Source organism: Molossus molossus, unplaced genomic scaffold (genome assembly GCF_014108415.1).
Source record: "Molossus molossus isolate mMolMol1 unplaced genomic scaffold, mMolMol1.p scaffold_m16_p_5, whole genome shotgun sequence".
NCBI lineage: Eukaryota > Metazoa > Chordata > Mammalia > Chiroptera > Molossidae > Molossus > Molossus molossus.
In genome coordinates, this window is record NW_023425388.1 from 29,379,732 (window position 1) to 29,395,095 (window position 15,364).

Below are 15,364 nucleotides of genomic sequence, written 5' to 3' on the forward strand. Positions count from 1 at the left end.
AGAATACATAGATAAAATGCCTCATTCTGCAGGTAGCAAAACCATGGAATTTTTACTCAAAAGAGGAGCACATGTTAAAAATATAAACAGATTCATAAACTTAGGTAAGTTAATTCCATACAAATGCACACAGCCCTTATCACGTCCAAGCTGCGGAGGCAGAGGCTCCTGCGTGGTCCGGAGGACAAGGCCTTCTGGAGCCCTGTGGGCTCTTCATGGTACGCTCCCAACCCTGATCAGCTCATTGTGTCCCCGCTGGGCCCCACACGTGTTCAGTGAGGACTGTCCCGTGGAACGATGAACAGAGAGGGCCCTGTGGCCCACGTGCGGCAGGAGGTAAGAGTGACCAACAGCGAATCAGGACGACAGAACACGCTGACAGGAGCATGGGAGGACATTACCTCATGAATTTCCAGCACAGCTCAGCAGGCAGGGAGGAGCTGCATTCAAACAAAGACCCAGCAGTGGGTGGGGACATAACATGCGTCCAGGGGAACCCTTCAGGGATCCTCCCGAAGTAGTCAGAAGGTGCCAGCACACAGAATGCCGGAGAAGACTATTCTGCAGACGCGCAGACGCAGAGCCCAAGGCAGTGAGCTGATTGCTGGAAACCCCAAGATTAAGACACATACATACATTAAGACATACACATACCCACCTGAAATGTGAGGTAGAAAATGAGAATTGCGGGACTTCTGGTCAAGATAGCGGCGTAGGTAAATGCGGTATCGCATCCTCCCACAACCACATCCAAGTTACCACTAAACTACAGAACAACCATCATTCAAAACCACCTGAAATCAAGCTGAATGGAAGTCCTACAACTACGGAATTAAAGCAGCATCCACATCCAGACTAGTAGGAGGGGCGGAGGCGGTGGGGCTGGTCCCACACCCACGTGTAGCGGATAAAAATCAGGAGGACACCTCGGCTGGGAAGGTCCTTCCTGAGAACTGAGGGGTCCCCTCCCACACCAGGTGCCCCGCTCAGGGTTCCAGTGCTAGGAAGAGAATCCCCATAACTTCTGGCTGGAAAAACCAGCAGGAACTGAGGTTCAGGGAAGCTGAGGTGGCTGGAGCCCCAGGCAGCTCCCTAAAGGGCCCGCCCACGGACTTATAGGACTCTCTCCCTCTAAGCTTGGAGGGGAGGCAGCTCAAGGGGCACCAGAGACATACAGGGAAGAACTGAGCTGTTTGGCACTGGAGCGAGGGCTGGAGAGGGGGCTTTCTCCGGGACAAACATACTGTCAGAGGCCTTTGTTCCTTTGGTGAGCCCTTCCCAGGGGCGGCAGACAGAAGCCATATCTGGGACTCCAGCAACCTGGCTCACACTGGTAGCCCCGCCCTGGTGATTCCCTGAGGCCCCGCCCCACCCAACTTTCAGGTCCACCCAAGCTGTTGCCACTTGCTTAACCATAGGATTGACCTGTCTTGGATCCTGCTTCAGGTTTTTCCTAAATTCTTTCAAACGAGCACCATTGGGTCTCAGCGAGCCCCATACCTCTCATTAAGTAATACACAAACAAACACAGGAAGGCAACCAAAATGAGGAGACAAATAAACAGGTCCCAAATGAAAGAACAGAACAAAACCCCAAGAAAACAACTAAGCGAAAGGGAGATAAGCAACCTAACAGATGCTGAGTTCAAAATACTGCTTATAAGGATGCTCAATGAACTTAGTGAGAACCTCAGTGAACTTAGGGAGGGCCTCAAGAGCATAAAAAAGGACCAGTCAGAAATCATGGATACACAGTTAGAATTGAAGGAGGCATGAACTGAAATAAAGAATAATTTACACAGCTTCAATAATAGAGTACGTAAAGGAGCAAACCATCGATTTGGAATATAAGGAAGCAAAAAATGCCCAATCAGAACAGCAAAAAGAAAAAAGAATCCAAAAAAATGAGGATAGTGTAAGGAGCCTCTGGGACAACTTCAAGCGTACCAACATTCGCATCTTGGGGGTGCCGGAAGGAGAAGAGAGAGAACAAGAAATCGAAAACCTGTTTGAAACAATAATGGCAGAAAACTTTCCTAACTTGGTGAAGGAAACAGACATACAAGTCCAGGAAGCACAGAGAGTCCCAAACAAGATGAACCCCAAGAGGCCCACACCAAGACACATCATCATCAAAATGCAAAAGGTTCAAGACAAAGAGAGAATCTTAAAAGCAGCAAGAGAAAGGCAGCTAGTTACCTACAAGGGAGTTCCCATTAGGCTGTCAGCTGATTTTTCAAAAGAAACTTTGCAGGCCAGAAGGGAGTGGCAAGAAATATTCAGAGTGATGAAAACCAAGAGCCTACAACCAAGATTACTCTATCCTGCAAAGCTGTCATTTAGAATCGATGGACATATAAAAACTTTCCCAGACAAGAAAAAGTTAAAGGAGTTCATCACTACCAAACCATTATTATATGAAATGATGAAGGGTCTTTTTGAAGAAAAAGATAAAATATATGAACAAACAAAATGGCAATGAATATATATCTATCAACAATGGAATCTACAAACAAAATGAACAGGTAGAACAGAAACATTTTCATAGATACAGAGAACATTTTTTTGGTTGCCAGATAGGAGGGGGGTTGGGGGAATGGGTGAAAAAGGTGAAGGGATTAAGAAGTACAAATTCATTGCTAGACTGACAAACCTCAAAGGGAAAGGGGTTGGCGGGGGGAGAAATAAACCAAAGAACTTATATGCATAACCAATGGACACAGACAATAGTGTGGGAAAAGGTGGGGGGGGGAGGGGGGCGGAGGGGGTCAATGGGGGAAAAATGTGGAACATCTGTAGTACATTTTACATCCAACAATAAAGATTTAAATAAATAAATAAATAAATAAATAAAAGAAAATGAGTATTGCTTCAAGTGGGAGGTGGTATTCAGGGAAGGTTAAGAAGAGAGAAAGAGAGGACTTCTACCTGGGGAAGGTGGACTTGGAGATGCATAATATATGATTTTGGAAAGGAGGAAACATTGAAGTTGTGTCTTATGTAGATTTGACCTATGTGGGCAGGGAAGGGACAATATCTCTAAAGCAGGGGGTTAGTAGCTGTATTAGGTAGTCCTTTACCAAAGCAAAGGGTGCAGGAATGAAAGGAGTGGGAAATAAAGATGAAAAGAAAGATTAAGATTAAACCCAAAGGCCCTTTTAAAATTCATAGTTAGGTAAATCTACAATAAAAATTGTTAAGGGTAATTTTGGACATTTGGGCTATAGTTACAATCTTTTCTTTAAACTTTAACTGGAAATAATTTTTTTTAACTTTATTTTTATTGTTGACACTATTACAAATGTCCCCATCTCCCTCCCCCCCCCCCCAGCCGCCACCCCCCTTCCCTCTGGCCATCGCACTGTTGTCTGTTCTATGGGTTATGTATATATTCACAGCCTTTTAAGGCAAGTGTCCTGGAAGACAGTTATTCCATGTCATTTAATGTTAAAAGCAGGATGCTGGGCAGACGGAGCACAGCCCTGCCCAGGACTGGTGGCCAGCTCAGTCACTGCTACCTGTAACTGTAAAGTCTCTGGCAAGATGCTGAGCAAGAACAGGCGCCTCACGCTCCTTCCGGGTTCAGAGAGCATTCGGAAGAAGGTTTAACAATCAATTTTTCCTTGTAATGAAGGGGAGGAAAAGAGTACGTTACTAGTTTCAGGTTTAAATAATGAAGCATAAATGCTATGTGATTTTTCTGGCAATGTGAGCATTTGGCTGGTACATTAGCCTACTGACAAATACATTCTAACCAACATTTTGAATTAAATGGGAGCCTGGTGGCTGGGGTTACACAAGGCAGACCTCCAATATCCCATTGTTGAACCTTGCCAGAATCCTGAAAACATTTTTAAAAGCACGAGTGGGGTGGGGGCATTGGGAAGAGATAAACCAAAAGAATGTATATGCATATATGCACAACCATTGGACACAGCCGATCATTTGGGGAAAGCAAGAGGAGGTGGGAGCGGGAAGGATAGGGTCAATGGGGAATAAAAGGGGGGACATCGGTAATAATTTCAACAATAAAAATAAATAAAATTAATACTACTAATAAAACAAAAAGCAAGAGTGAGAAAAAATTCATTCAACTGATATAACTGTAACTAATTTTAGATCTTCTTGGCCCCACTAAATATGTCTCATAATGTATATGGTTTGGTTTTCATATCTGCAGAAATAAAGAGAAAGTTTGTCATGAGAAATAAACTGATAAATTGTTATAAAGCAACACAAATATAGAAGATTAAATCATTGAAAAATAATACTGTATATTCACTTTGTGTTTCACAATCTAATATATCCTTATTTCCCCAAGCAAATACCTTTATTTTTTTTTTCTTTCTTTATTGATTTTAGAGAGAGAGGAAGGGAGAAGGAGAGAGGTAGAAACATTGATTAGAGAGAATATCGACTGGCCGCCTCCTACATGCTCCCCACTGGGGATTTGGCCCACAACCTGGGTATGTGCCCTGACTCAGAATTGAACCAGCGACCTCTTGGTGCATGGGTCAACACTTAACCACTGAGCCACACCAGTCGGGCCCAAGCATATACCTTTAGAATATTGACGAGCATTAGATTAGATGGCTTAGTTCATGTATAAAGAATGTAATATAACGGAGGAAAATGTATTTTTTGTTTGCAGAAATGCATACAAAAATAGTTGGCCTGACACATTATTATTACCTAAACCATTATGAATGGGTTACTGAAAGTGGCCACAAAGTGACAGAAATAGGAGCTTTATTTCCTCAGAAAAATCTCATATTCATGGTCTAGGATAGAGTCCAGCTCAAGCCTCAGACATTTTGCTTGTAATTGGCCTCTTAATGCATCAGAAATTGTCAGAAGGAAGACAAGTGCCTCCTCCACAGGGGTCCCTCGGGCCCAGCCCCAGTCAGTGAGCAAGTGAGGTGTGTGCCCACCCTTCTTAGCTAGGCTCCGATCCACAGGCCTTGGTTGGATTTCAGTTTCAGCTCTGCTGCTAATCTGCTCCGTGATTCGCGTGTTTTAAACCCTTTCAGCTGGAGAAAGGGATAATAATTTCAACTCATCTCACAGGAATGTAGTAAGGAGAAAACAAAACAACCCATGCGGGAGTGTTGTGAAAAGCTGGAAGTCCGATCCACGTGTAGATATTATTTTCAGAAGAGCCTGAAAGTACTCAACCCTTTGTTTCTAATTTGAAGCATGGGAGGAAGAGTTCTATTTCCTTTTGCACCTAATTTGAACAAAAGACATAAACCATCTCACTTGGACTTTTCTCTAGTTCAAGCATTTGGCTTGAAGAAGCCTTTGGTCAGCAAGCTGCCAACTCATAAAGTTGAAACGAAATCCAAACTCCACTCTAAGTCAGGGTGTGGAGATGGAAAGAATAGGGAACTTTCTGCAATGTTCCTGGTCTACAAGGGGAAATTCAGCAAGACTACAGAGGTAATGATAACAATAACATATAAACTGTGAAAGATCCCCTGCAAGAAAACCAGGTTTGGTTTAAAATAGAGCATCGGCAGAGGGTGGAGGGAGGTGAGGGGTGGGGGGTGGTCTTGGCTCCACTCAAAGCTAACCTAGGGAGAGTCTCAACTGTTGAGATAGAAATTACACAGGTTTTGCCCCAAACATAAGCGATGTCATGTGAAGGGTCTTCCCACCTCAGGGACTTGTGTCCCTGAAGTGTCTTCTGCCTGAAACCTTCCTTTTCACCTTGTCCTTTCTTAAGGAGCACTTTCTTAGGGAGGACCCTGCACCTCTCCTTTATAAGGGTTGATCATTGTCTGGGATTAGTGAGTCATTAATATGATTGATTAATGTCCATTGTTCTCCCCTCCTCCAATAAGCCCCTGAAGACAGGGAACAGTTTGATTTCATAGTATGCCCAGAAGAGAGCAGAATGCTCAGAGTGGGCCTTCGTTAAATATTTATTAAATGAGTGAAGAAAGAAATACGATCTGAAAAGAACTTTAAAAAGAAGATTTCAGATCACAAATCATTATTAGGTAGGCACATTTATGCAAATATACACATGCCCACGTTTAGACATTTTGAAGAAGGGACATGAAAGGGCAAAGTTATTGCTTCCCAGGCTTGAAGGCACAAGTTTACAGTCTGGGGACTTCAGATAGAAATTCTCTCTGGACCAAGTGTCATGTGATAGAACAGAAAGTTGCATCCTGGGGCCAGCCGGTCTTTCTCAAGCGATCAGACAGCTCCTGGAAGCACAGGTAAAGCAGCACCTGGTTTTGTTACATTCTATTTGCTTTCTCTGTTCTAAAGAATTGAAAAGTATGGCTAATTGGGCATTCATTCATATGAATGTAAGTGAGGAACATAACATTTTCAAAAAATATTCGAACGCTACCACGAGATAAAGTAGTTAACATTTCTAATTTTTATTGAGCTACACTCAAAGACACCATGCTTTTTGGAGACAAGTCAATCCCCATCTTCCATCTGTTTTTCTCTTGCACAACATATTTAAGCATTATTTGGTGCCAATTAAAAAAAAATAGGTTTATTTTTATTTTTACATTGTGATTTTTCTTATCTTTCAATTCTTCTATGGAACATATACTTAAATTCCATCTCCCTCAGAAAGTAGCTTGAATTTATAACTTTCTGGGAGCTAAGTGTACCCCATTCGTGCATTAAACAAATATAAAGAATAAGAATGCTGAGTAATTAAGATCATGTCTTTTCTGGGGCTTTTAAAGCTACAAGGTTTATTTTCCATCCTTCAAAAGATTGTACACAATAAGTTACATGGCAAATAAAAACGAATTAAGTGAGACTGAGAGATCAGAGAAGAAATAAAGAGGCGCCAGTTTCTGTAGCAAGTCTTTAATGGATGATGCTTTGGGGCTATCAATTTGGAAAGAAAAAAATCAAATAAAAATCCATTCCATACTTATTCTGAAGCCCTCATCCTTTTCTGTTTTCATATAACTCTGCCAAAGTTTTATTTTATATAAGATCTATGTTCTTCTGTGTCCCAATAGTCTACAAACAAATTCTAATCCATGAAGCAGACAAAACTTAAACAATGTAAATGCTGGTTAGTAATTTAAATATAACAATAAGTAGGGTACTTTCTCCTATGTATCATTAACCATGCAACCCCCAGCCCCCTTTATTTTGCCATTTTCCTACTGCTCTAGCAGAAATACTAAAGGTCAGATAAAAACCCAAAGAGGTTTTTTTTTGTTTTGTTTTTTTAAAGAGATTTAAAGCATCTTCTGTTTAATTTTTTTTTGGGTATGTGTCCTTAGCGGAAACCGAACCTGGGACTCTCCAGTCCGCAGGCCATCGCTCCAACCGCTGAGCAAAACCGGCGAGGGCCCAAAGAGGTTTTTTTTATATAGTTTCAACTTTATACTTAAAGCCTATCTCAGGCTGTGAAACTGCTTTCATCCTTGGATTGTTTGAAATTCATTAACTTTATTTTTCCTTTGGGAAAGTAAGAACAAGTCAGGATCAAAAAGGAAAGTACATTTGTTTCCCTCTGTGGAATCTCTCCTTGACTCCATTTAGTAGCAGCTGGGAGTGCAAGCCTGGGTTTACCTCATGTTGGGGAGAGAAAAGTCATTGTTTTCTAGAATGGTAAGCATCTAGCAGAGTTCTTTGAACAGAAAATGTTTAGTGTAAATTTGGCAAAATGATAGGTGAATGAAAGAATGACACCATTTTCATTGTTTTAAAAAGAATTATTTCCATTCCATTATCTTACTACAGTTTGAAACCCCTTGTTAATTGGACATTACACAATAAGCCTAAAGCCTCCCCACAGAGAAATAGATCAAGGCACAGAGAAATGCTTTGGCTTTGGGGAGTTTAGAAAGAAGGGCCTGTGCTCATTGCTTGAGCTTCACATGCAGTATCTTGTCTGAAACACTTAGGAGATTCTCCATGAGGAGAACGGATTGTTTTTGGAGCGTGTGGCAAAGTAAGGTTCTCAGCAGCAGAAATGTTTTAAATGTTTTCATTTAGACCAGGCATTGCCTTGTCTAAATAAACAATCACCCATGGTCCATAACACTATTAGGAAGATACGGTGTGACTTACTCTAAGAGAAATCTTTGCTTTTATCTGACCTACAGTTGGATCTTGTGTCTATATTTTTCCTTTGCTTTTTAACTTTCTTCTGTCAGTGATTGTGAAATTTCCCGTTTGGTTTCTCCATAGGGGTCCTAGTATTTAAGGGGAATTGGGGAATGAATAAATTCTAATCCTAAAAAGATGATTGTTTCAGTCTGCCTTAGTAACAGTGCAAGCTCCTGGCTTCTCCATGGCGTGGCTCTTAGGGGCTGCTTAAGGCCACCACCCAGCAGATGTGCCTGTGGGTCAGGGACCGTAGTAACTGTTATTCATCCCTTGGACACTAAGGGGCTAACCCAGGGACTGGGGACTTCAAGGAAAGATACTCTACCCCACTTGCTCAGTGGAAGCACAGGCTCCCTTTAAAGGCAAACTGCAAATAAGAATAAACTTGAAAAAGGCCCTTTAGACGCAGATCAATGCTCAGAAACGTTGCCAACCACTTACAACTCCCCTTTGACATTTCACAGAGGTGTTATTTACGCGAAAAGACAGGCCTCCTTCTACCCCAAACCAAATCCCTGTTCTGTGCCCGGGGGGGGGGGGGGGGGGGGGGTGTCGGATGAGCAGCTGGAGAAATATGCGCCCACTCTCTTCTCCTTGGTCAACTCAGGTCACCTTGGCAGAAGGCTCCCCTGAGTCTCTGGGGATACTTCCGTGATACCTGTGACCTGAGCCTCTCCCGGGAATTCTTTTATCTGTTCAGGAGGTCTCCTGGGGGTGCCACGACTTCCCAGCCGGTTGGCTCTGCCTGAAAGCAGAACCACCCAGAGGTCCCCCACCCCCCGCCCCACCAGCTCTGGGACGGCTGCGGGGCTGCGCCAGTCATTAATGGCCACCATCCATTTTTAATCAGAAAGATCAAAAAAAGGATGGGTAAGCGAATCCCAGTCGCAAGTCAATTTAAATAACATTCCTGGGGAAATCCAATCACTTAAAACTGAGACACCTACGCGAGCAGGCGCCCCCGCCCGTCTGGAGCGGAAGAGCGCGACGGCTGAATTAATCAAGAGCTGGGTGCTCCCGCGCTGAGCGGGCGTTAACCCTTCCAGCGCCGGAGGGTGGCCAGGAGCGCCTGGAAGAGCGCAGCCGGCCGGAGCTGAGATGCCTGGGGCAGCCCGACGCAGCCTGCCTCTGCCATCTTGGGCGGCTCCGGACGCCCTGCGCCCTGCCCGGGCGGCTGGGAGCGCGGGCTTAAGGTCAGAAGCTCAGGAAGCTGCTCCGGCTGCGACGAGCGGCCCCCTCCCGCAGACTCGGCGAGCCTCGGGCTCCTCCTCCCGCCCAAACGTGGCCAAGTGAGGACTGCTCCGGCCGCAGGTAGCGGAGGCGCGGGACCCGAGCGGAGCGCCCAGGGAGGGGCCGACGGATCCGCGGACGGACGGATTCCCCAGTCCCCCGCCCCGGACATTAGTGACGGTCTGAGCGGGCCATGTGGGGAACTGGGGTCACGGCCGAGGGCCTGTCGGTGGCGCCGGCGCCGCCACCACTGCTGCCGCTGTTGCTGCTGCTGGCGCTGGCGCTGGTGGCGCCCTCGCGGGGCGGCGGGGGCTGCGCGGAGCTGGCGTGCGGCGAGCGGGAGCGCTGCTGCGACGCGGCCAACGCCACGGCAGTGCGCTGCTGCAAGCTGCCCCTGCATGCCTTCCTCGACAACGTGGGCTGGTTCGTGCGCAAGCTCTCCGGGCTGCTCATCCTGCTCGTACTCTTCGCCATCGGCTACTTTCTGCAGCGCATCATCTGCCCCAGCCCCCGCAGGTACCAGCGCGGGCAAGCGCGGCCCGGGCAGGCACGGTCGGGGCAGCCGGGGGGCGGCGGGCTGCCGGGAGCCGCGGAGCCGCCCGACGACGACGACTCGCCCGCTCTACTGCGGGACGAGGCTGCCGCCGGCTCTCAGGACTCGCTGCTGGACAGTGGCAGCGGTGGTCGAGGGCGGGGAGGCGGCGGGTTCTCGGTCCCTTCCTGCGCCTCGGAGCACGAACTGCGGTTAGTCTCGCCGGCCTTCCTGCAGCTGCCCAGCTACGAGGAGGTCAAGTACCTGCCAACCTACGAGGAGTCCATGAGGCTGCAGCAGCTCAGCCCCGGGGAGGTCGTGCTGCCCGTGTCGATGCTTGGCCGCCCTCGAAGCGGCAGCACCGGGGAGCACGACGGCGGCGAGGGCCGCTTCCCGCTTATTTGAGCGCCGGGGACCGCTCGAGGACCACGAGAACAGAACTGGGCTGGGGGCTGCGGGTGGGACACAACGGCTGGGATGGCCTTGGCCACCAACAACTGGCTCAGACCTCACCTAACATCCCAGGCAAATCGCCCATTAGCCCGGAGACTGGATTGGGGTTACGCTCTCCCCCTCGATCTTAAGTTTCCCTACGTTTCATTCGGTTCAAGGAAACATTAGGCACGCGCGGTGGGGTGACAGCAGCGGACGAGCCCAGGGCGCAACTTCGAAGGACGGTCCCCGCTCTCAGATTGTGTACACTTGTAAGTGCCTGCTTCCCGAATCAGAGAGAACACGTGAGCCCTTTAGTGCGCCGGGAGAAGGGCAGTATCCATTAGGGATGAGGGGGAAGGGATGCAGTTCCACTCATTTCCCTCTCTCCAGGACTGGTCACGGTCTCCCAGGATGGGTGGAGGGCGAAGAAGTGGTAGGGGGCGAGCCTAGACTGCGCTCGGGTCTGGGAAAGCAGCACGTAGGTATGATCAAATTCCTCCCTAGAGAAGAACCCCAGAAACCCTCCCGTCTTCCTGGCCAAGCATAGTCACAGCTGAGGGCTCGCAGTTTGGTGGGGGATACCTGTGATATTCTGTTAGTGGCTGTACCTATTCAAGATAAAGAATTAGGTATATCCAAGACCGTATTCGTAAAAAGGTACAGTTGGACTTTTGATTTTTCAATAACTGAGAAGATATTTATATTTGTCTTTTATTTTTATATTTTGTACCATGTATTGAACGTATCAGGGGGTATTTCTGCAATTAATGACAAGGTAATTGTCTTATCACCCTTTTCAGGCCTTAATGGCTTAGAAATTGCCCAGACTCTCATTATTGTTTAATAAAATGTTGGACATCATTTCACTTACAATGGGGAAAAAAGAGGCATGATCGAATGAGAAAACATATGTGACAAAAACATGAAGGAGATCTTATTTTCACTATTTGAGGAGAATAAATTTTATTTTTAGTACTATGGCATAATATATAACTTTTTATAATAACTATACATTATGTAGTCTAAGTCTGCGTTGTATCATTTACCAGTTATATGTAAAAGTGATAGAGACATATATGCCATACCAGGAAGCATCATGCCATGCACTTTCCCCTCCGTTTTTCATTTGGAATACACTCCACAACATGATATAAAATATAAGAACTTGTTGTGATTTGTAACTTTTGTGTAAAGCCATAACTGTGCAGTAATGTACTACAGAAGGATTCAGTCAACCTGTCTGAAGAAAAAAAAAGTATTATTGTATCAGTTCTACCATTCTATGAAATGGTCTTTAAGCAAATGGTAATATATTAAAATGCATTATGTTAATGTACATATACAGATTGTCTATGTACAATATATACCTGGTATACCATAAAATTATTACAATTTATGATTATCATAAAAGGAAAAGAAGGAAAACAAAAGAGGTTTCTCTGCTTGAGTATCAACATGAAGATTACAGCCCTGGCAGGTGTTCTCAGTGGTTAGAGCATTGCCCAGTGCACCAAAGGGTCCCAGGTTCTATCTCCATTGAGGGTGCGTACCTCGGTTGCAAGTTCTGCAGGTTCAATCCTCGGTTGGTCCGGCACGTGCAATATTTCTCTCTCCCTCTCCCCCCTCTCTTCCACTCTCTCTAAAAATCAATGGAAAAAATATCCTTCGGTAAGGATTAACAAGAACAACAAAAAGATTACGTACATGGACCTCACACATGTACACAAAAACATTGTTTTTAGGATTGAAAAAGTCTGACAGTCCTGAGAAATCTTTAAAAATCTGAATTGTTTTAGAAGAAAATGATTTGATTAAACTTTTTAAGCTGGTTGAAAAAGTCTGATAGTTCTAAGAAATCTTAAAATGCCTCCATTGTAACAGAGGATGGTTTACTCTATACTTTTAAAAGCTAATGTCCTTTATATCATTTGAAGTGTTAAAACAGAAAAACATTAAGACCTTTCTCTGTGAAAACTGTATCAGATGTGTGACTATATGATAGTATATTAAAATATGAAATGTGTATCTTTGTCATTTAAAAGAAATTTTAAGCTATGAATTGGCAAAAGCATCAAGAGTTGAGACAGTATCAATTGAGAATGGTACATGATTTAATGAAGTCATATTACATTGAAGAATCGCATATATTTATGTTTCTCAAACAATGTAAATTTTAGTTACATGTGACTATCAATACTATCCACCATTCAAAGTTGCCATATTCTTTTAAATGATTTATCCTTTGAGAGTACAGTTTCAGACAATTCTTAGAATTCACCCATATCTTAAACATCAACATATTCAAGTACCAGTATATAAAGTATATCCTGTATGTTGTTGCTACAAATATCTTGAACTTTACAATAAGATCTTGTAAAAATATCCTTATAATATGGATCAAGTATGTTTCCCTGTATGAACTACAGAACGTTTCCCTAAAAAATTCAGAATGTCTATAATGTGACACCAATCATGTAATGAGGTTCTCCTGATTTTTAAAATTACAAGTTTTACATTTGTTTTTTCCCTATATATCACACAAGCTTTTATTCACATCCCTTAGTTGAATAAAAGTGAGTTTGACTTCATTTTTTTTTTTCTTTCTTGCAGTTCATTGATTTACCAGACACAATTTGTTCAGGCATAATTTTGTAGGTAAAAAAATCTCAAAACTATTTTTGTTAGTGTATTACAACATGCCTCATAGTAATACACACATATAACATGTTAATAATACATACAGAATGTATGTGTTCACAGTGCTAGAATACCTGGAAAGAAACATTTTTAAAGCCCTGAGGCCAGTCCCTGGGTGTTCAGTTTTACAGATTTCATCTGAAAGTTATTTATTACATAGAACTAGTAGAAAATAGAAATGTAGAAATTGTTGTTCTCTCACCTGTATATGTGTGTGTTTCTATACACACATATACTATAGATATTCTGTGACTGATCATTTTTGCAAGGCTGCTTGCTACATATGCACACATCTTAACCAAACCCATCTGACAGTGCCAAGTTCTCCAGTACTTACTAAGCCTTTGCTCCTGGTTTTCAATTATAAAAGTAATTCTTAGACTAAAATATTTCAAGCATATTTTATCTTCACTGACTTCTCATGAGAAGGGAAATAATGGTCCTGGGTATGGTAAGAATCCATTTGGAATGTGAGAAAACATGATTGATTTTCTAAATCATATATATATCACCAGTTGCTTAAAAGCAATCTGTTATTGGCATTCAATATCATAACCAAGGGGAAAATGTTGTCTTGAGATAGAATGACAGTTTTAAGAAGCCATTAATTGCTACATTCTCCAAATGTGAGTGTGCCTCAACCATGGGAAATGGCATTCATTGGCAATTATGCCAAAGGGGATGAGGTGTACTATGTAAGGAAAACAAGATTCAATTGTAAACGCCAAAGGGAATATTAAGGAAATGGCCTCAATAATTTAAAAGGCAATGTGCTGAGTACCTTAATGTCCTATAAATGTATACAGTTTCTCTAGAGTGGAATTAATAAAGGAAACAATTCAGAGCTAAAACCGATAATGCTATAAACATGAGTATGGTGTTCAGATTTATACAACATTCTACATTGACGTCTATAAAAATCTCATGAATCATAATAAATTTGGATTTCCAGATTGAGAGATCAGTGATGAGTTGTTTTATTTTGAGCAACCCAGCACTAACCATTTCTCCAAAAGTGTTAAGTTGCAGGCAACCAATCAGTATAGAGTATTGGCAAGTTTATAGCTGACCTCACTGGTTTAGTTTACTTTTTCATTCTCCTTTCATCCATTCATGAAAAGGCTAATAAGTGGTAGGCAAAGGGAAGATATTTTATTAACCAAAAAATGAATCGGCAACCAGATAACTGCAAAAAAAAAAAAAAAAAAGACATCCTTTCTTCCACAGGGCTGGAAAGAATGTCTTAATTCTTGTTTTTTAGTTTGCCTATAAAATAATCAAATGTCAAATGAAACCAATAATTTGAATATACTTTAAATAGTAATAGAACCTAATTTTTATTTTCTATTATTTACAGAATTCACTTTTAATTTTATGGCAAAAATTATACTGTAGAGGATATTTATGCTTGCCATCAAACGGAAGATTATCACTTTTTTCCTCTTTAACTCCTCTGAAACACATCTCTTAGAATTCCAAGTTACTCTTTGCTGTAAATTTAATATCACTCTGATTTTGCCCTGGCTTTTTGCACAAAGTTTCTCTTTTGATAAAACAGTATTTTCCAAGGTGTTTTCTTTGTTTTTTATTTGCATCTGACTTCTGTAGTTTCCGGTTTTGCAGTCTTACAGATTTTTTACATAGGTTCCTCTTCGGCTTCTTCTGTATGTGATTATCTGTTTTACTAGGTAGACTAGAAGATATCTCTAACTTTACATTACTTTTATTCCTGCTTCTAGATAATGAAGAATCCCCACCATGGTGTTTAAGATTTTTATCTGAGAAACTGCCAATAGTTTTATCTTCTGCTTCTTTGTTGACTATATTTGTTTCATCAGACCAAAAAAAAATTAGAAACTCTGGGTTTATTTTTATTTTATATTGTTTTTTTTTTTTTCCTCTTCTGTATTGACCAAGAATTTTACCAGATCAAAATTTATTTTGATTATTTTCCTGGGTCTTGAAAGTATCTTCTCTTCAGTTGTAGATTTAACTTTTTTCTTGCAAATTCTTCATTAGTCTGTCATCTTTCTCCATGTGCATGACCCCTGATCTCTGTTGAACCAGCCAAGCTATCAGATGCCTATAGATTTATACCAGTTTTACTTATTCCCCTGTGGTAACAATTTCTGTCTTTTGTTCCACAGCTCTAACTTCTCAGTTTTTTTCTTGGAAGCTCTTCACAGTAATTTCTTCATATCTCTCATCTCTCTCTCTCATCTCTCTCTCTCTCTCTCTCTCTCCATATATATATATATATATATATATATATATATATATATATAATTTTTAAATTGATTTTTAGAGAGGAAGGGAGAGGGAGAGAGATAGAAACAGCAATGAGAGAGAACATCTACTATCTCCTGCA

The 15,364-nt window shown here is 42.6% G+C and overlaps 1 protein-coding gene across 1 annotated transcript; it reads left to right on the forward strand.

Moving 5' to 3' along the window:
- The first annotated feature begins 9,525 nt into the window (after positions 1-9,525).
- On the forward strand, positions 9,526-10,269 carry CUNH3orf80 (chromosome unknown C3orf80 homolog). Its single transcript, XM_036242315.1, has one exon. It carries the CDS (start codon positions 9,526-9,528, stop codon positions 10,267-10,269), a length of 744 nt encoding a protein of 247 aa, XP_036098208.1.
- The last annotated feature ends 5,095 nt before the right edge of the window (positions 10,270-15,364 follow it).